Below are 20198 nucleotides of genomic sequence, written 5' to 3' on the forward strand. Positions count from 1 at the left end.
AACCAACCTGGCAGCAGCGAGCAAGCCCCAAACCATGCTAAATTATTATTATTATTAAATTGTAGAAGTCTGGGAGGCTTGCTCCTCATACAGTTATCAACTTGGGGCCAATTTCGCATGTTTTAAATCTGAATTTCTTGCGTTTGCTTACCTCAAAGTGTCCGCGGATCATGCACAGACTTATCCATTATATCCACAGTTTTTTGCCAAGTGTCACACAGGTTTCTTTCAAGTCTACTGTTGGGCCAATAAATCATAAATAAAACAGCTCAGATTTGTTTGTTTAAGTCGTTTGCCACTCCACTTTATTCTCGTGGGTTCACATACCGCTGCCGTTATTATCCCCTTATCACGAGTTTGTTGGTCTTCCAAAATGGCGCAGGGTCTGTTTACTTCCGGTTTCGGGTGACGTCAGTGAAAGGGGTCTATAGCTATGCACACTCCAGATTTCTGTTTTTTCATCTTAATTATTGTTTGTGTCACAATAAAACAACAATTTGCCCCTTTAAAGCGGTAGGCATGCTGTGTAAATCAAATGGTGCTACCCCTCCAAAAATCCATTTTAATTCCAGCTTGTAATGCGACAAAACAGGATAAACACCAAGGGGGATGAATACTTTTGCAAGACACTAATTATTTAACTCATCTGTTAATATTGTTAATTTGTCTTTAACCTTGGAAGAACTCGTTGTTCTCTGTGCTCTTTAAGATAATTAAAGTTATATCAGTCACTCAAAATAAAGACGAGCAGTCAGTAACATCCACTAAGAAGATGGAGCTACCACGGCCTGCTGCAGTTGTCAGAATTTAGCAAACAATACATGTTATTTCTTTGCGCAGAGGCTTCTGGGAACCCATATGAAAAAAAACAGTAAAGAACTTATAAGAATTTACCACTGTCTTAGTAGTAAATCCTTATAAATATAAGGATAAATCCTTATAAGGATTTATAAATAAATATATATATGCCATGTATGATTTACTCCTGAAAGTGGCCCCTTTTGCATTTTCCTCATACAAATTTTTTATGAAAATCTAGTATGTATGAAGTGAACATTGTGCATGGTTTTTACAGATAATGTGTATGATGAATTACACTGTCTTTGTATGCTTCATGTAATGTTTGTAGTTTTAAATTATATTTTACAGTTTAAAATGTATATGCCTTTTATATGTAAATCCACACAAACATATATGTTTTTGTTTGAATTGTGGATGTATCGTAAAGGTATTCTATGATGGCTCTCTGTTTTTTTTTATACGGTATGTCAACATTACATTGACAGTAATTGGTTGACATTTTAAAAACATAGATAAACCTGAACAATTCATACAAAAAAAACCTCTTCTATTTTTACATTTATAGTAATTGATCGACATATAAAAACATCTATAAACCTAAAGAAGTCATACAATAAACCTGTCTTTTTCAGTAGGTTGACATATAAAAAACATAGAGAGCCATCATAGAATACCTTTACGATACATCCACAATTCAAACAAAAACATATATGTTTGTGTGGATTTACATATAAAAGGCATGTACATTTTAAACTGTAAAATATAATTTAAAACTACAAACATTACATGAAGCATACAAAGACGGTGTAATTCATCATACACATTATCTGTAAAAACCATGCACAATGTTCACTTCATACATACTAGATTTTCATAAATTAGTATGAGGAAAATGCAAAAGGGGCCACTTTCAGGAGTAAATCATACATGGCATATATATATTTATTTATAAATCCTTATAAGGATTTATCCTTATATTTATAAGGATTTACTACTAAGACAGTGGTAAATTCTTATAAGTTCTTTACTGTTTTTTTTCGTATGGGAAGGGTGAGCTAGCCCCGTTAATCATTTAGACTAAACTACATACAATTTGTGACTGACATTTTAAAAGGATAAACTGATACTTTTAAAGAAGTAGTTTGTAAGCAGTTTGTAGTTTTCTGCTGTCTGGGAAGTAAACTGTAATTGCTGACTCCACTATTTCTGATGAAACCAATGCCTAAAGTTGCCTGGAAATGTGGACATTTCCCATTTTTGTGACCACATACTTTTCCTATTGATTTAAACGGTATTAATGAATAATCTACAGACAGAACTTTAAAGGGCTAAGGCAGTGGTTCTCAACCGGGGGGGCGCCCCCCTGGTGGGGCGCGGAGGTACTCCAGGGGGGTCGCGAGTAGGCTTCATGTATGGAGGAAAAAAAAAATCTGGGGCTAACAGGCTATAGTAGCTAAGCAGATGCAACACATTTACCCATGTCAAAATGCAGGACATTGGACTATTACATACAAATCAATACTATTATAAAATCTATCATCAATCTATCATAAAATCTTGTGTGTAGGTTATTTTAAGCCCGTGACGCGAACATGACGCAACGTCACGTGAGTGAGTCTGCATACCGTGGCCACCGTGTGAGTGCTTGCCACACACACACTAGTCTGGTTTCTTGCCGAGTTAACTCGTGCCGACTCTCGCTAGTCTACTATCATCAATCCAGCGCAAAACCCAAACAGTCTTTTTAAAGACTACTACCCCACACTGTATTTTTGCTTTCCCCATTTCAGCTCTACCCAAATAATTTGTTGTTTTTGTTGTTTTCTTACTGCTAGTCTACTATGGATAATGCTACTACTGCTGCTACTGCTACTACTACTACTACTAATAATAATGATGATAATAATAATAATAATAATCTAGCCCAGGGCTATCTATCTATCTATCTATCTATCTATCTATCTATCTATCTATCTATCTATCTATCTATCTATCTATCTATCTATCGGTCGATATAAGGTGCTGTAGGTCGGGTGGCGTCACTGCGGGTGAGTGTGTTTGGGGGGGCGGGATGGGGGCGGGGCGAGAAGAGGGGCCCCCAACTGCAATGAACCAGCTTTGGTGGGGCCCAGGTTGCAAAAGGTTGAGAACCCCTGGGCTAAGGAAAAAAGGGGATTAACAGGCTATGGCTATTATGGCTAGGGATAGAACTAATTTCCAAGCCAAAAAAATGTAAGCATACAGTGCATAATTTTATACACTGACCCTAAACCTTTCCACATTTTGTAGTGTTGCAACCTGTAATCGAAATGGACTAAACTGTGGGTTTTACCTTTTAATTTACACAACATGTCCAGTATTTGAAGGTGCAAAATATTTTTATTGGCAATATTTTTGACGAGAAAATAATTTTTGGTTGCATAAGTAAAATTATCTAAAAAACCAAATTCCTGCAAAAGCACAACATGATACTACTTCTACCGTGCTTCAGTTTGTGACGACTGTTCTCAGGATGATGAGTAGAGCGACGGCTACAATTATCGACAGTCCATAATTATCGACACCTTTTCAGATTTACCAATAAAAAACAAATGTACAAAGGTGAGTTTCAGTTACAACAGTTGTTGTTATCGGTTAATTAATCAACCGGAAGACCCGCCTCGCCCTTTGATCTTGTCTGATGAAACAGCTCGTTACCTGAGATGGAATATTTTTTGAGCACGATCAGCAGTTTGAGGAAAACCCAGACGTTATCATCGCAGGTAAGCATGGTGGAAAGCTCATGGACATGTTTTTACTGATCAAATTCACTGATATTTCATGATCTCCTTGTCGAAACCTACTTTGTTTCTTACGCTCTCATTTGGCAGTCGCCATTTTGTATCTAAACGCACGTTTGAGAAGTCACGTGAGGTGTTGATAATAGTGATCACTTTCACTGGTGTCCACCATTATCGACACCCTGTGGAATTAAATGACATTGACAACTGTTATGGATCGATCTTTGTGTAACATTGTTGAAGTCGATTAAGTACTTGAAAAAAATATATATTTTTTTCTGATTCATAACAGAATGGAATGCTTATAGAGTATTTGGAATCGGATTGCAATAAATAGAATTAGACCAGAATTAAATTCCTCGCATATAAAAAATTACATGCCTGAAATATTCAGATTTTTCTATCCCATTCAGATAATTTTTTTTTTTTTGCAGTTTGTTGTAAATATCTACTACATATTACAATATCAGTCGACATTTTATATTTTTAGATGTAAAAATATAAAGTTTTGGTCTGAGGAATGAGATGCGACCTTTGACCTGGATTTTCATGTGGTTACAGTCAGTGCGTTTACATGCACATAGAGGAAATCGAATTTCTGCCGTTGCTCGACTGAAATCGAAGTTCTAAGGTGGGGTTTACATTAGACCGTATCAGTGGATCATCAGATTAACGTTTTTAAAACGATTAGTGTGCACACAGCAACGCCAATACACGGATACGCTCGGCTCCGCAGGCATCCTGCGCTCCAAATCACTCCGCCCTGAACAGCGAGCGCCCTCTGGAGGGTGCGCACTCCGGCCTTGCGCAGCTCACAGAGCGCGTGAGTGGAGCGCACGAGCAGTGATTTGGGACTGAGCCGCTGTGTGTGTGCTCTCAGTGCATGTCGGGCATGCACGTCACTTACCACTTGCAAGTGGAAGGATGGCAAGCCTAAAGACAATCATAACTACACAATGGGCAGTATTTGCATCAGTATTTGCAGTATTTTCATACTTTTATACTCTTTAATGAAAGGTGATACAAGGCGGAAGTCCGCACCATTTCTCAGCAGTCGCGTCACATGACCAGCGCCAGCGAATCAGGAAGGTGGATGTCACAGTGACGTTGTCCAATGACGACGCCAGCTAGAGCTCAGCACAGCGTATCCGCGTATTCTCAATGTTTACACAGCACCGGATCAGACGCGATCTGGATTGAATACGTGGACCCTGACGGATTCCCGTTTCCAGGCGTTTTAATGTAAACGGACAGTGCATCCGCGAAGAAAACGAGACAGATACAGTCTAATGTAAACTTGGCCTAAATGCCATGGAAACACCTTAGCTCGGCTGAAATTGAACTGAACTTGATTTCTCGTAATCGAGCTACACGACCTAGATTATGCAATTTTTGCCGAGCTACTTAGTGCATGTAAACCCTATCGAGCTACGGAGTTGAGCTACTTACTTCAGCACTGCCCCTTCCGGAAGTGACGAGTGACGAGACCACAAGCGGGAAACACAACAGCCTCCGTCGAAAAAAAAAAAAAAAAAAAAAACAGCCTCGGTCGGCATGACATGTCACCTTAGCCGCCCACTTTATTAGGAACACTTCTGTTCGTACATACAAACGACAAACACTCTTCTTAGAGTTTATTTTATTTTTAAAAGGGACAGTGCACAAATTAAACATTATCCTTGTGGTAAGGACAGATGTCTGTACCAGGTTATAGCAGTACATGCTAATTTCCGCCTGTAGCCCCTTGGCAGGTGGATGTAATAAAAAGATAAATAAAATGTACAGGAAATGTCATCAAATCTGTCATTAGAGCAATTTGTAGTGATTTAGACCAGTAAAATTTCTTGTGAACACAGAACTGATAACTTTGTTTACAGTCTTGAATAGCTCTTCTTCATGATGACAACCGGAAGTGTACCAACACGATGGGGCGTGTAGCGCCACCTGTGGCTCGGGTGCACAATGTACCTCACACAATAGCTCGATTTCCTTGTGTGCATGTAGGATTGGATTTCTCTGGCACCCCTGCTGGGACCCTTTGCTCGATTACCGACAGCAGCTCAATTTGGATGTGCATGTAAACGCACTGAATGTCAATCGCCTGTTGACGTTTATTGGTAAACTACAAAACTGGAAATTAATACAAACAACAACGAATGAGTAACAAAATGTGATCTATGAAAATATTTAGAAAGTGGAACAAAAAGATTTTCTGACACAGGTTAAACATTATCAGTTAATTTGTTTCCAAACATTAGAATTACTTCCTCATTTACGTAAACACCGGCATCAATATATTTATATAAAAGGTATTTTGTACTAAATATAAGTCTATTGGAAACAAATTTTAAATAAAAACTATGTTTTGTGGAACGGTGTCACGTGATCTGATACGCTAAGTAATCGGGAATCAACTCGTTTTTTTTTTTCGGTGGAAGTTTGAGTAATTATTCATGCACAATTTATGTACTGAAAGTCTTTTCTACTTTTGCAACGGCCAAAAGATTGTTAAGGTGTCGATAATTGTAGCCGCCGCTCTAGTGTTGGATTTCCATTTCTGGTGGACGGCTTCCTCTAGGTACAGTCAAGATTGTGCCATATTCTATACATTTTAAAATGGATTTAATGGTGCTCTGCAAGATGTTCAAAGTTTGGGATTTTTTTTGGTCACAAAATCCTGATTGATACTTAACCAGACTTGTTTTGATAGCTTCGTCGCCTTGCTGCTGTTTGTTCTCTCTCTCTCTCTTTCTCTCTGGGGCCTCCCAGGAACAGGTATATTTATATTCTGATCATGTGATACTTTAATTACACACAGGTGGATTCCATTCAGCTCATTACAGTGCCCTCCACAATTATTGGCGCCCCTTGTAAAGATTATTAAAAAAAGTTCAGAAAAAAAATCCACCTTTTGTTGAAGTAGCTTGATCGCTCAGTGAAAAACAAATCCCTCATCAATAAATAATTATTTTCAGCAAAAAACACGTGTCAATATTACTGGAAATTATAGTGGACACAGTGTAACTGAGGCATGTTTCCCATTTAACTTGTACATTTTTGAGTTGCTTGGAGTGTGTAAGTACTGTCAAGCTGTAATTCATCACTTCCTGAATCACTGATTAGCAAATATGAGGTGACACAGAGGTCAAATTCCCCTAGTCATCTGTCAGCATAGGAAAGATAAGAGAACACACAAACCAAATGAGGAAGAAGTGTGTAAGGAAATGGTTAGAAAAAATAGCTACTTGCCCGAAAATGTCCAGTTCTACTGTTAGGGCAATAATAAAAACATGGACACCAAATGGAACTGTTACAAACTGGCCTGGAAGAGGACCCAAGGTTATTTCCCCCCATGTACAGTGAGGAGGAGAGTAAGAGAGGCAAAAAAAAAAATATCCCAGGTATCACTGTTGGTGAATTACAAGAAAAAGTCAAATCTTGGAGATTCCAAGTCTCCAAAACCACCACCACCAGACACCACCTCCTATGCCAACAGATTATTTGGGAGATATTCCAGTAAAAAAAAAGTCTTTTCTGTCAGTTAACCACAAATTTAAGTGCCTGAAGTTTGTGAAACACGACTACAACTTCAACTGGAACTGTGTTCTGTGGTCTAATGTCACAAAAATGGAGCATTTTGGCAGTAAACACTCAAGGTGGTTTTGGTGTAAAAAGAATGATGACTATAATGAAAAGAACCCGATCCCAGCTGGAAAATACGGTGGAAGTTCTGTGATGTTTTGGGGTTGTTTTTCCTCCAAAGGCCCTGGAAACCCTGTTCAGGTACATGGTACTGCGGACGGTTGCCTCGGTACTTCGGTCTCTCGTACTTTCTATGTTTTTGTGTATTTGTTGTGTTTCTTGCGCTTCTTTTCTGGTCACATACTCCAGAGAAGAACTTATAAACATTGGAATAACCACCAGTAAAGTTTTTTCATCGGCTTTCGTTGATCTGGAAAGTTTTCCAGAGCTACTTGTTGGAGGAGCAGCAGCTCTCTATGGATTACGCCGAGGACGCCGGAGACACCGCGGGAAGCGAGCCGGCGCGCTCGTCAGACTGAGGCAGCGGGGGTTTCGCACTGCGCTCCCGTCTATTCACCTGGCTAACGTCTGCTGTCTGGCCAATAAGATGGACGAACTGCTGCTCCTCAACACAGTCAACATGGATTTTAACAGATCTGCTGCCTTGTGCTTCACCGAAACCTGGCTCGATGAGCACATCCCGGACTCTTCTCTCCACCTGCCTGGATTTCACCTTCACTGAGCGGACTGCGAAACGGAGCTCACGGGGAAAACGAGGGGAGGCGGAATCTGCTTTTACATTAACGAAGGTTGGTGTACCGATGTCACAGTTCTAAACAAATCATACAGTCCTCATCTGGAGTCATTATTCATAAACTGCAAACCGTTTTATGCTCCACGAGAGTTTTCCTCGTTTATTCTGGTTGGAGTTTACATCCCCCCTCAGGCGTGTATTAATGAGGCGTTACAACACCTGGGTGACCAGATAAACAACGTGGAGAAAAAACACCCGGACTCTTGGCTCATTGTTTTGGGGGACTTTAAAGGAACAGTCCACCGTACTTCCATAATGAAATATGCTCTTATCTGAATTGAGACGAGCTGATCCGTACCTCTCCGAGCTTTGCGCGACCTCCCAGTCAGTCAGACGCGCTGTCACTCCTGTTAGCAATGTAGCTAGGCTCAGCATGGCCAATGGTATTTTTTGGGGCTGTAGTTAGATGCGACCAAACACTTCCACGTTTTTCCTGTTTACACAGGTTTATATGACCAGTGATATGAAACAAGTTCAGTTACACAAATTGAAACGTAGCGATTTTCTATGCTATGGAAAGTCCGCACTATAATGACAGGCGTACTAACACCTTCTGCGTGCTTCGGCAGCGCATTGATATCTGAGCTCCGTATCAATGCGCTGCCGAAGCGCGCAGAAGGTGTTAGTACGCCTGTCATTATAGTGCGGACTTTCCATAGCATAGAAAATCGCTACGTTTCAATTTGTGTAACTGAACTTGTTTCATATCACTGGTCATATAAACCTGTGTAAACAGGAAAAACGTGGAAGAGTTTGGTCGCATCTAACTACAGCCCCAAAAAATACCATTGGCCATGCTGAGCCTAGCTACATTGCTAACAGGAGTGACAGCGCGTCTGACTGCGTCTGACTGACTGGGAGGTCGCGCAAAGCTCGGAGAGGTACGGAGCAGCTCGTCTCAATTCAGATAAGAGCATATTTCATTATGGAAGTACGGTGGACTGTTCCTTTAACAGAGCAAACCTCAGCCACGAACTGCCAAAATATTAACAGCACATTGTCCCACCAGGGACACTAACACTCTGGACCATTGTTACACTGTTTTAAAGGACTCATACCACTCTGTCCCCCGTGCAGCCTTGAACCATACAGTGATCAGATAGTCCCATCTTATCCCGTCCTACAGGCAGAAGCTGAAAGCTGCTAAGCCTGTAGTTAAGACGGTGAGGAGATGGTCCGATGAGGCCAAAGTGGAACTACAAGCCTGCTTTGACTGCACTGATTGGAGTGTTTTTGAGGCTGCAGCCTCAGACCTGCATGAACTGACTGATACTGTGACATCTTGCATCAGTTTTTGTGAGGATATGTGTGTGCCTACCAAAACCTTCCACATATACAACAACAATAAACCGTGGTTCACTGCAAAACTCAGGCAACTTCGACAGAACAAAGAAGAGGCCTACAAAAGTGGAGACAGAGTTCTGTATAATCAGACCAGAAACACACTGACAATGGAGGTGAAAGCAGCTAAGAGGAGCTATGCTGATGAGATTAAAAACAGCCTTTCAGCAAACGATCCAACGTCAGTGTGGAGAGGCCTGCAGAACATTACTGACTATAGGAGACCATCCCCCAACACTGCAGTGAACCATCAACTGGCTGACGAGCTGAATGTGTTTTACTGCAGATTCAACACATTCGCACCTCTCCCCCCTTCAGTCATTAAAGACCCATTTACACCCCCTATCATTCTGCCACCCCCCACCAGCACTCAAGATCTGTGAAGAGGATGTGTGCCAGCTTTTCCGCAGACAGAAGATCAGGAAGGCACCTGGCCCAGATGGTGTGTCACCCTCTTGTCTGAAGGTCTGTGCTGACCAGTTGGCTCCCATCTTCACCCAGATCTTTAATAGATCCCTGGAGCTGTGTGAAGTCCCCTCATGCTTCAAACACTCCACAATAATCCCGGTTCCTAAGAAAACCAATATCACAGGATTGAATGACTACAGGCCTGTTGCCCTCATATCTGTAGTCATGAAGTCCTTCGAGAGACTGGTGTTGTCATACCTGAAGGACATCACAGACCCCCTGCTGGACCCCCTGCAGTTTGCCTACCGAGCAAACAGGTCAGTGGATGATGCAATAAATATGGGTCTACACTACATCCTGCAACACCTTGACACTGCAGGGACGTACGCCAGGATCCTGTTCGTGGACTTCAGTTCGACATTCAACACCATTGTTCCAGACATCCTCCACACCAAGCTCACCCAGCTCACTGTGCCCTCCTCCACCTGTCAGTGGATTACAAACTTCCTGACTGACAGGAAGCAGCAGGTGAGGATCGGGAGCATCATATCCAGCACTCGGACTATCAGCACTGGCGCCCCCCAAGGGTGTGTGCTCTCCCCACTGCTCTTCTCCCTTTATACCAACGACTGCAACTCAAGAGACCCGTCTGTTAAACTCCTGAAATTTGCGGACGATACAACAGTCATCGGCCTCATCCGAGACGGTGACGAGTCTGCATACAGACGGGAGGTTGAACGGCTGGTCTGCTGGTGCGGTCAGAACAATCTGGAGCTGAACATGCTCAAAACTGGAGATGACACTGGACTTTAGGAGGAGCCCCCCCCACTCTGCTGCCCATCACCAACAACATTGTGACTGCTGTTGAAAGCTTCAGGTTTCTGGGTTCCACAATCTCTCGGGACTTGAAGTGGGAGACCAACACAGTCACCATCATCAAAAAGGCTCAGCAGAGGTTGTACTTTCGGCGCCAGCTCAGGAAGCTCAAGCTGTCTAAGGAGCTGCTGACACAATTCTACTCTGCCATTATTCAGTCTGTTCTTTGCTCTTCCATCACTGTTTGGTTTGGATCGGTCACCAAACAGGAGAAGAACAGACTGCAACGGACAATAAGGTCTGCAGAGAAAATTATTGGTGTCAACCTGCCCTCCATCCAAGACCTGTACCTGTCCAGAGTCAGGAAACGGGCAGGTAACATCTCTGCGGACCCATCACACCCTGGTCACAAACTGTTTAAACTTCTCCCCTCAGGGAGGCGATATAGATCACTGTATGCAAAAACAACCAGACACAAGAATAGTTTCTTCCCTCAGGCTGTCTCTGTGATGAACAGCTAAATTCCGGATTCATATATCAGTAATATCGCTTGCAAAATATCTGCACACTCATACTGTCATTCTGTGCTCACTGTTACTTATATTTATACTTACTTATATTTACTATTTCATCTTTGCACTATGCACCATATTGCACCAAAAGGGAAAATCCTTTCTGTGATGAACAGCTAAAATCCAGATTCATATCTTAGTAGTATCACTTGTAAAATATCTGCACACTCATACCGTCATTCTGTGCACACTGTATACTTTATTTATCTATTTCATACTTGACTTACCTGGATTAGTTTGCACAATGCACCTATTGCACCTTTTTTTTTTTGGTTGGTTGTTTTTTTTTGTTTGTTTGTTTGTTTATATGCTTTTTATCTGTTTTTGTACTATGAGAGCTAAGTGAAACCGGAGTCAAATTCCTCGTGTGTCTCCACATACCTGGCAATAAAAGTGTTTCTGAAATACCAGGACATTTTAAATCAAAATCTGGCTGCCTCTGCCAGGAAACTAATGCCGCTTTTCCACTACAAACGCGGCTGAGTCGGGCTGAGCCGTGCCGTGCCGTGCTGAGTCGAGCTGAGCGGGGCTGTTGGAGTTGCATTTCGACTACAACCGCGCTGAACCGTGCTGGCTGGAAGTGGGTGGACACATTGGGTGGAGTTAGTGAAAGTGGGTGGACGTCACGTGATGTCGTCAGGCGGCGCAAACAGTGACATCAGTGAGCTTTTAAGCGGTAATCTCACGACCCGGATAGTAAACAATAAACATGGAGGACATGGAGTCGTTAGTGTTGCTGGTCTTGGTGCTGTGGCTTGTTGTCACCGACAACGCCAACAAATACTGGCAAGAGCGTATAGATGAGGCGAGGCGCATAAGGCTTCATAATTCTCGTAATTCTCCTTCTTCCGGGTTTGCGGTGTTTACAGATCCCAGCGTGCTTGCGGGGCGTGTGTGGGCATGTGAGGACACTCCTCCTCACCAATCAGTGCACAGGGGAGTGTCTGCTCACGCCCCCAGCCTCACTCGGCACGGTTTGGCTCGCTTCAGCCCTACTCCAAAATGGTGCGAGTTTTAGGGGCTAAGCAGGGCTGAAGCGAGCTGAGTCGTGCTGTTTTTTGGTAGTCGAAACGCAAGCCGTGTCGGGCTGAAGTGAGCTGAAAAAGGGTAGTGGAAAAGGGCCATAAAACTGGATCGTCATTGGATCTTCCAGCAGGGCAGTGATCCAAAGCATTACATCCAAATCGACACAACAATGGTTCTCTGAGCACAGAATCAAGCTTCTGCCCTGGCCATCTCAGTCCCCTCACCTGAACCCCAGTGAAAACCTGTGGGCTGAGCTAAAGAGGAGAGAGCACAAGAGAGGGCCGAGGACCCTGGATGATCTGGAGAGATTGTGTAAAGAGGAATGGTGTCAGATGCCCTGCTCTGTATCTCCAACCTTGTAAAATGTTATCGGAGAGACTCAGTGCTGTTTTACTGGCAAAGGGAATTTAGAAGAAGAAACCTTTATTTGTCACATGCACACTTCAAGCACAGTGAGATTCATCTTCTGCATTTAACCCATCTGAAGCAGTGAACACACGTATGCGCGCGCGCACGCACGCACACACCCAGAGCAGTGGGCAGCCATACAACAGTGCCCAGGGAGCAGTCAGGGGTCAGGTACCTTGCTCAAGGGCACGTCAGCCCAAGGGTGCCCCATGTTAACCTAACTGCATGTCTTTGGACTGTGGGGGAAACCGGAGCACCCAGAGGAAACCCACGCAGACACGGGGAGAACATGCAAACTCCACACAGAAAGGCCCTCGCCGGCCATGGGGCTCGAACCCAGACCCTTCTTCTGTGAGGCGACAGTGCTAACCACTACACCACTGTTGTACAAAGTCTTAAATGGAAGGGTGCCAATCATATTGGCACATGTTTTTGTTGAAAATAATTATTTCTTGATGAGGGATTTGTTTTTCACTGAATAAATTTATTTCAGTTAAAGATTGGATTTTCTCATTTTTTCAAATGTGAGATGAAGCGACTTCACCAAAAGGTGGATTTTTTTTTCCTAACTTTTTTTTTCTTCTATTTTTACAAGGGGTGCTAATAATCATGGAAGGCACTGTCTGTGAGTTCTGATGGGTACTAGTTGCACCAGAACAGATTTAGGGGTTTCAGAGTAACAAGGATGAATGCCTATGGAAAAGTTTTACATTATTTATTTAAAAAAAACCTTTACCAGTCAAACGTTTGGGGACACCTACTCATTCATAGGTTGTTTCTGTATTTTGACTATTTTCTAGATTGTAGCACGATAGTGAATACATCAAAACTATGAAATAACACATGGAACATGATATTCATATTTTGGATAATTCAAAGTAGCCACCAGATCATGTGGACCTTGATGACGCTTTGTACACTTTTGGCATTATCTTCACCAGCTTCATGAGGTGGTCACCTGGAATACTTTTCAATTAACAGGTCTGCCTCATCAAAAGTTAATTAGTGCAATTTTTTGCCTTTTTAATGCATTTGAAACCATCAAACAGTAAAGAGTAAAGAATAAAAATACACTAAATAGCCCTATTCATACTACAGCTGTAGTAATCCATATTATGTCAAGAGCCGCTCAACTAAGTAAAGAGAAATGACATTCCATAATTAAGACATGAAGTGTGTGTTTTTTGTTTTAAAATAATTTAATAAAAATAAATTGAAACCATTGAATTAGGAGGTGTGCCCAAACTTTTGACTGGTACTTTTGACGACCCCTGCCCACAGATTCATTAGACTCATTAAAGGAGAACTGAAGTCATTTTTAAACTTGCTTTATTTCTTAACGTTATTCAATTATGTTTTCGATTTTAGTAACCTTATATCGTGAGTCGTATTGGCAACTAATTACAATTAAATATTATACTTATCGGCCTATTCGGTTTTTAGCCGTGTTGAATTTGGTTCGTTTGGTCCACGGCAGGCGTCGCTTATCCGCGCGATCTTCACGAGACTTGTGCGAGACTTTGAAACGTGAAGCGTCAGCCAGGTGTCAGTGCCGCCATTTTGAAAACTGTTTTCCAAACGAAATCTTGCACAAAAACAAGTTTAAATGACGATTACTGCCTACTTTTTTCCAAACTTTCCTGATTGCTATCAAAACAAACAATTTCCGGCTGGATTACATCAGCATTTGAAAGAGGGTCCGCGCGTCTTTTGACAACGTTTGCAGACGTCGGTCACTTTGATTTCCGCTGTATGTTTTATTTCCATCCTACGAAGTCTCGCACAGGTCTCAACGAATCTTGTTTACGGCCGTTGCTTTGACATATGGACTGATATATTACATAGCATATTTCAAACACTCATAACTTGCTATAGCAGCGACAAAATAGCTATCAAAAATGAATTCCTGTATTTAATAAAAAGAGAAATAGAATTTTGGTAATAAAAAAATTTGCCTTCAGTTCTCCTTTAAAGAAAATCCTAATGAAGTCCATTTCAAAAATATTCCAGGGTATAATGTGGAAAAGTACAAGGGTCTGGTGGTAGTGGTGGTGAATACTTTTTCAAGGCACTCAAAGGTGGTGTTTACATTAGACCGTATCAGCGGATCATCAGATTAACGTTTTTAAAACGATTCGCGTGCACACAGCAACGCCAATACACGGATACACTCGGCTCCGCAGGCATCCTGCGCTCCAAATCACTCCGCCCTGAACAGCGAGTGCCCTCTGGAGGGTGCGCACTCCGGCCCTGCGCAGCTCACGGAGCGCGCGAGTGAAGCGCACGAGCAGTGATTCGGGACAAATAGCAGGAAGTGAAAGTCCGCGCCGTTTTTCAGCAGTCGCGTCACATGACCAACGTGGCATGACCAACGCCAGCGAATCAGGAAGGTGGATGTCACAGTGACGTTGTCCAATGACGACGTCAGCTAGAGCTCAGCACAGCGTATCCTCGTTCCTCAATGTTTACACAGCACCGGATCAGATACGAACTGGGTTGAATACGTGGGCCCTGGCAGATTCAAGTTGTTCCGCCTGTGGAGTCGTTTCCCGGCGTTTTAATGTGAACGGACAGTGCATCCGCGACGAAAACGAGACGGATACGGTCTAATGTAAACACCACCAAAGAATGAAGCGAAGAAACTCTTTTGGTCCATGGGATAGTAGTTGTGTAAATCACTGTTTGTTTTTAAACGATATAATAGTTGTATGTCTCGAATAACTTTTCAACAAATTGTACCTTTAACACAAGGTTGATTTGAACTATTTATAGACCCTAAAATGTTAAAGTTATAAAAACTTGTTATAAAGCATCCAGATCATGTGGATTTTCCTTTTCTCCCCCCCCGCCAGAAGTCCAACAACTAATTGTGCAATAACTACACGTGCATTTTGGACAGCTTGTCAAGGTGCTGTAAAATGGTGGCAGTGTTCTTGGTTGCATGATTGCTGACCCTGAACCAGTTTTATGGAAAAGGCTAAAGTCCACTAGATCACGGGGAAAAAAAGGCCTTATCTTGGGCAGACACAGGCACACACTATAATAAACTCGTTTCAGTATTAACCTTCTGTTGTAAACAAACGACCCCAACAATTGGTGATATCCAGGCCAGGTTTTGTTAATAGATTACGATTGTGTTTGTCCTAATTTTTCAGTGCTATGAGCCTAGAAACAGAAATTAAGAAGTGGATAACCTCCAACCCCAAATCAGAAAAAAGTCGGGACGGTATGTTGAAATTAAAACTGAAACCAATGATTTGTAAATATCTTTGATCTGTATGGCACGCAAAACAAGATAACCGCACATTATTTGATGTTTTACCTCATGAATTTTTTGTTTGTTTAATTGTTTTTTTCAAAATAAACTCATTTGCAACACATTAAAAAAAAAAAGTTGGGACAGTAAAGCATTTAAAACTTTTTATGATGTTCCCATTCTTTCTCACAACACTTAAAATAAGTTTAGGGACTGAAGACAGCAAGTGATGAAGTGTTTTCAAATGTTATATATATATATGAGAGAACTATGGCGGACGTGAGTGTGCGAATGAAACGTGAAAGAGCGACTACAGTAACGGAAAGTGAGAAGGAAAGGAAACACAGGACCAAACTAATAAATATCGGCAGTCAGCGAGCACCTCGGCATGATCAGCTGTTTGTTTAGTGACAGAATGATGGAACTGTCAGGGCACGGTCAAGGCAAACCTGTTGATGGCAGTAATGCAACACTGGATGCCAGCTGCCGTAAAACCCAAAAGAAGAAGAGAAGGATGAAGAAGGTGGTAAACCTGTGCATGCGCACACCAGACTTCCACTGTCCAAGCGAGCGATTTCATGCACATTATTTGCTAGGGAATCCCTTCAAATTAAATAACTTCCCAGCCACAGAATGGCCTGTTTTTTTTTTTTTTTAGATATTACAGAAATAAACATATTTCAATGACCAAATTTCAGAGGAAACTACATTTCACCGATTTTATGAAATCAAAAGGCCGTCTACTTTTGTCAGTGTCCAAATGTTGAGGGACCTGTCTGTCTGTGCCAAGTTTGTTGTCAAAGTAAAAGCATTCCTGAGAAATGGCCTTACTTCCTGTTTGGTGACCTTGCTATAAAGTTTATTTATATGTTGTGGACAAACTAGCCCACTATTATTTATCCCAAATCTGAGAAACAAGTTGTGTTTGGATTAGTCTCAATGCTGTGATCCAAATTTTGTGTCGAAAAAGAAGAAGAAGGAAAAAAAAAAGAGCGAAAAGAAGCAAAAAACTTTTTTCCTTTTGTAAACTCAAAATGTCTGACTTCCTGTTTGACAAATCTCAAATTCATTACATCATACATAGAACTCTAGCATCTTTGGTGTTGGCGCGTAATGCAAATTCAAATCGATTGATATTTCCAGCTTCTTGCACAGATGCAACTGCCATTTTCTGTGGAAGGGATCGTATCGCTGAGCCGCAACGACTTCCAGCAAATGCTGAAGACACAGCGGCTGACACAAGAACAGCTCGATTTTGTGCATGACGTGCGGCGCCGCGGTAAAAACCGCATTGCTGCTTGCCGCTGCCGCAAGAGGAAACTTGATTCCATCCACAACCTGGAGTGTGAAATTGAAAGACTGGTGAGTGACCTATGTTTTTTTTTTTTTTTCCCCTCCTTCTAAACCCAGGTAATAGTGCGTGTGTGTTTTTTTTTTTTTTTTCCTATACCTGTGTAAATAATGAATTTAACAAATGATGTATACTGTACTGAATTCTTGAATAACAGCTTGACCGTAGAACGTGTGCCTGAGTTGAGACATAGTTAAGTACTTCACCAGCCAGCCAAATATCTATATAGCTAATATGATTGTGGATAATAAGTAACATGAATAATGATAGCGTAATAACAACGGATGCAACAGTACCAATTTTTTAAACTAAGTACAAGTAAGTTTTTTGGTCATGCCAATACTGGACCTATAATCTACTGGCAGGAGTAAAAGCAACAAGGCACATTGATTTTAATCTGCTTTGGCCACTCCAGCATTCAGTTATCAGGTGAATTTTGTCTTAATAATTAATGCAATAAGCTTAGTGAGAGAGCTGCCAGTGAAAACCACACCTAAATCTCCCACACCGGGGGGGTATTACCTGAACTTAATCAAACACTAGCTCAAAGTGGTAGCTCATTGCATTACATTACAAGCATTTAGCAGACGGTCTTATCCAGAGTGATGTACAACATACTCAGAGCAGCCTGGGAAGCAGTTAGGGGTTAGGTACCTTGCTCAAAGGCACTACAGCCATTCCTGCTGGTCCAGGGAATCAAACTGGTGACCTTTTGGTTCCAAAGCTGCTTCTGTAACCATTAGGCACGGGCGATTGCTCTAAGACAACGAGGGAGGCTCAGCCTCCTCTAAAAATGACGAACATCGTGTAGGATGAATTGCGCTAGGCTTATGTTATAGCCGACCTTATAACATTGCTATTTCAGATCCAGAATCATAGAAATATATGTGCTCAACCCAACTACAGTGTGAAATCATTCCGTTATAACTTTAATGTGTGCGTGAGTTTTTCCCCCTCGTGACAGCGCAATGCAGCCCAGCCTCAGTGGACTTCAGTGGCATTTGGGAGCGATGCGCTTTTCAATATCAAAATGCAAGACGGTTATTGGACAAATACTGCGAAAACGGGCGGCACGGTGGTGTAGTGGTTAGCGCTGTCGCCTCACAGCAAGAAGGTCCTGGGTTCGAGCCCCGGGGCCGGCGAGGGCCTTTCTGTGTGGAGTTTGCATGTTCTCCCCGTGTCCGCGTGGGTTTCCTCCGGGTGCTCCGGTTTCCCCCACAGTCCAAAGACATGCAGGTTAGGTTAACTGGTGACTCTAAATTGACCGTAGGTGTGAATGTGAGTGTGAATGGTTGTCTGTGTCTATGTGTCAGCCCTGTGATGACCTGGCGACTTGTCCAGGGTGTACCCCGCCTTTCGCCCGTAGTCAGCTGGGATAGGCTCCAGCTTGCCTGCGACCCTGTAGAAGGATAAAGCGGCTAGAGATAATGTGATGTGTGATGTGATGTGTGACTGCGAAAACGCCCGCCCACCGGAGTCCCAGCCTCACAGTGGGAGGGACATGGCAGTTTCCGCGAGGAGACTGGTGATTGGTGAAAGCGGCCGGATATTTTCTTTGATTGACAGCTCGTTTCAAATATAGACAGGCAGCGGTGAATCTCAGTTCAGTCCCATGCGGATTCGCAAGTGCTGTGGTGTATTGTAAGAGATCGGCTTACATTTCGATTTCATTCATTACATACAGTTTCTACCAGCTTTTTTAGTTTGTATATATTTTCATTGTAAATAAAGTGTAAATATAGTGTTGTCAAGTTTGCTATCTTAGTTCCAGAAATTGAGTGACTGAACTTGAACTTGAGGGGGCTAGTCAGCTAGCAAGAAAGCTGCGCACGGAGGCCAAGCATTGCTGATTTAATTTTGGCGAAGCCATTTGGCAGTCTTCCTTTCGAGGAAAAAATTAAAATTAAAGAGCAGGGTAGACCAACGCCTCAAACTGACTTGGTGAAAAAGGTAGGGAATAATACTCGTTCCTTTCAGCTCTCCTGGTACGAGAAAGTGAATTGGCTAACAGCAAGTGACCCACATCAACAACAGTAAATAGGCTACTTTAGTAATATGTCATGGATGGACCAAAAATATAGAATCTATTTAAAATGTTTATGCTGAGTATATTATATTGGAATATATATTTTTCTGGATATGAATTAAACACAGCTACAATTTGGAAAACATTTTTAAACAAAAACACAGCCGAGAACATTTCACACTACAGACCTGGATTAAAAGTGAAGGGTTATCAAAATTGTCAATAAAACATTTCTCAGTCAAAATAAGTAAAATATAGGGAAAGTGTCATTGAATGAAATGTGTGGCACCCAGCTCTACTGCTGAGGTTCCTGACAAAGAGCTGCTTTCAATAATGATCAATTTTTAAACAACATGCCACAATTTTAAAATATAAAATGTTAAAATATACCCCCCCCCCAACACCACCATCATGTATATTGGACAGTAGGCTAATGGGCCAAAAGAACCTGTTATTTCACAGTTTGTGACCCTGCCAACAATCAGCCAGATCAGAGGCAAGAGTATGGGCAAAATTGATGTGTTTTCTTTTAAAATCTGGAAATATCGTAACCGACCAGCCTCCCCTGTTTGAAAGACTACCAGCCGCCACTGCCATTAGGCCATAGTTTCCTCTCAGTGTTCACAGTGAGCTGCTTATGAACAGCTCACTGTTATTAATGGCCTCACCCGGGACAGAGTTCACCAGGGGGCAAGGTATTGTTTTCAGTCGGGTTTTTTTTTTTTGTTAACGTTATTACAGGAAAATGGTTGGATCAGTCTTCCTGAAACATTCAGGATCTCAAATAGAACCTCCAACATTTTGAGGGTCATCTGGTCAAAGTCACCAAAAAGGTCAAAATCGTTTTTGTTGTGTCTGCTGCCTCATATAGAGGCGCTACCCACTACGTCATCGTGCCGTAAGAGTGTAACAGTTGCGCACTGCACATACACGTGTTCCGATTAAACTGGCCAGTGAGTGTATACAATTCGGTTCACCATTCGAAATCAATGGACTAGACTGAAGAAATCGCTTTCAGACATGTTTATACTTATTACAGAGGGGAAGTGCGTTCCACTGAGCTCTTGCGCTGGGCCA

The 20198-nt window shown here is 42.1% G+C and overlaps 1 protein-coding gene across 2 annotated transcripts in view; it reads left to right on the plus strand.

Annotated features, from left to right (window-relative positions):
- Positions 1 to 20198, plus strand: part of bach1b (BTB and CNC homology 1, basic leucine zipper transcription factor 1 b) — an 81530-nt gene that overhangs the window by 43858 nt on the left and 17474 nt on the right. The window contains exon 4 of one of the 2 annotated variants that reach the window (XM_060908398.1): positions 16900 to 17106. In XM_060908398.1, coding sequence (XP_060764381.1) covers positions 16900 to 17106 — 207 coding nt within the window. Of the gene's footprint in view, positions 1 to 16887; positions 17107 to 20198 lie in introns of both variants that reach the window. The other variant, XM_060908397.1, reaches the window with a different exon arrangement.

Source organism: Neoarius graeffei, chromosome 25 (genome assembly GCF_027579695.1).
Source record: "Neoarius graeffei isolate fNeoGra1 chromosome 25, fNeoGra1.pri, whole genome shotgun sequence".
NCBI lineage: Eukaryota > Metazoa > Chordata > Actinopteri > Siluriformes > Ariidae > Neoarius > Neoarius graeffei.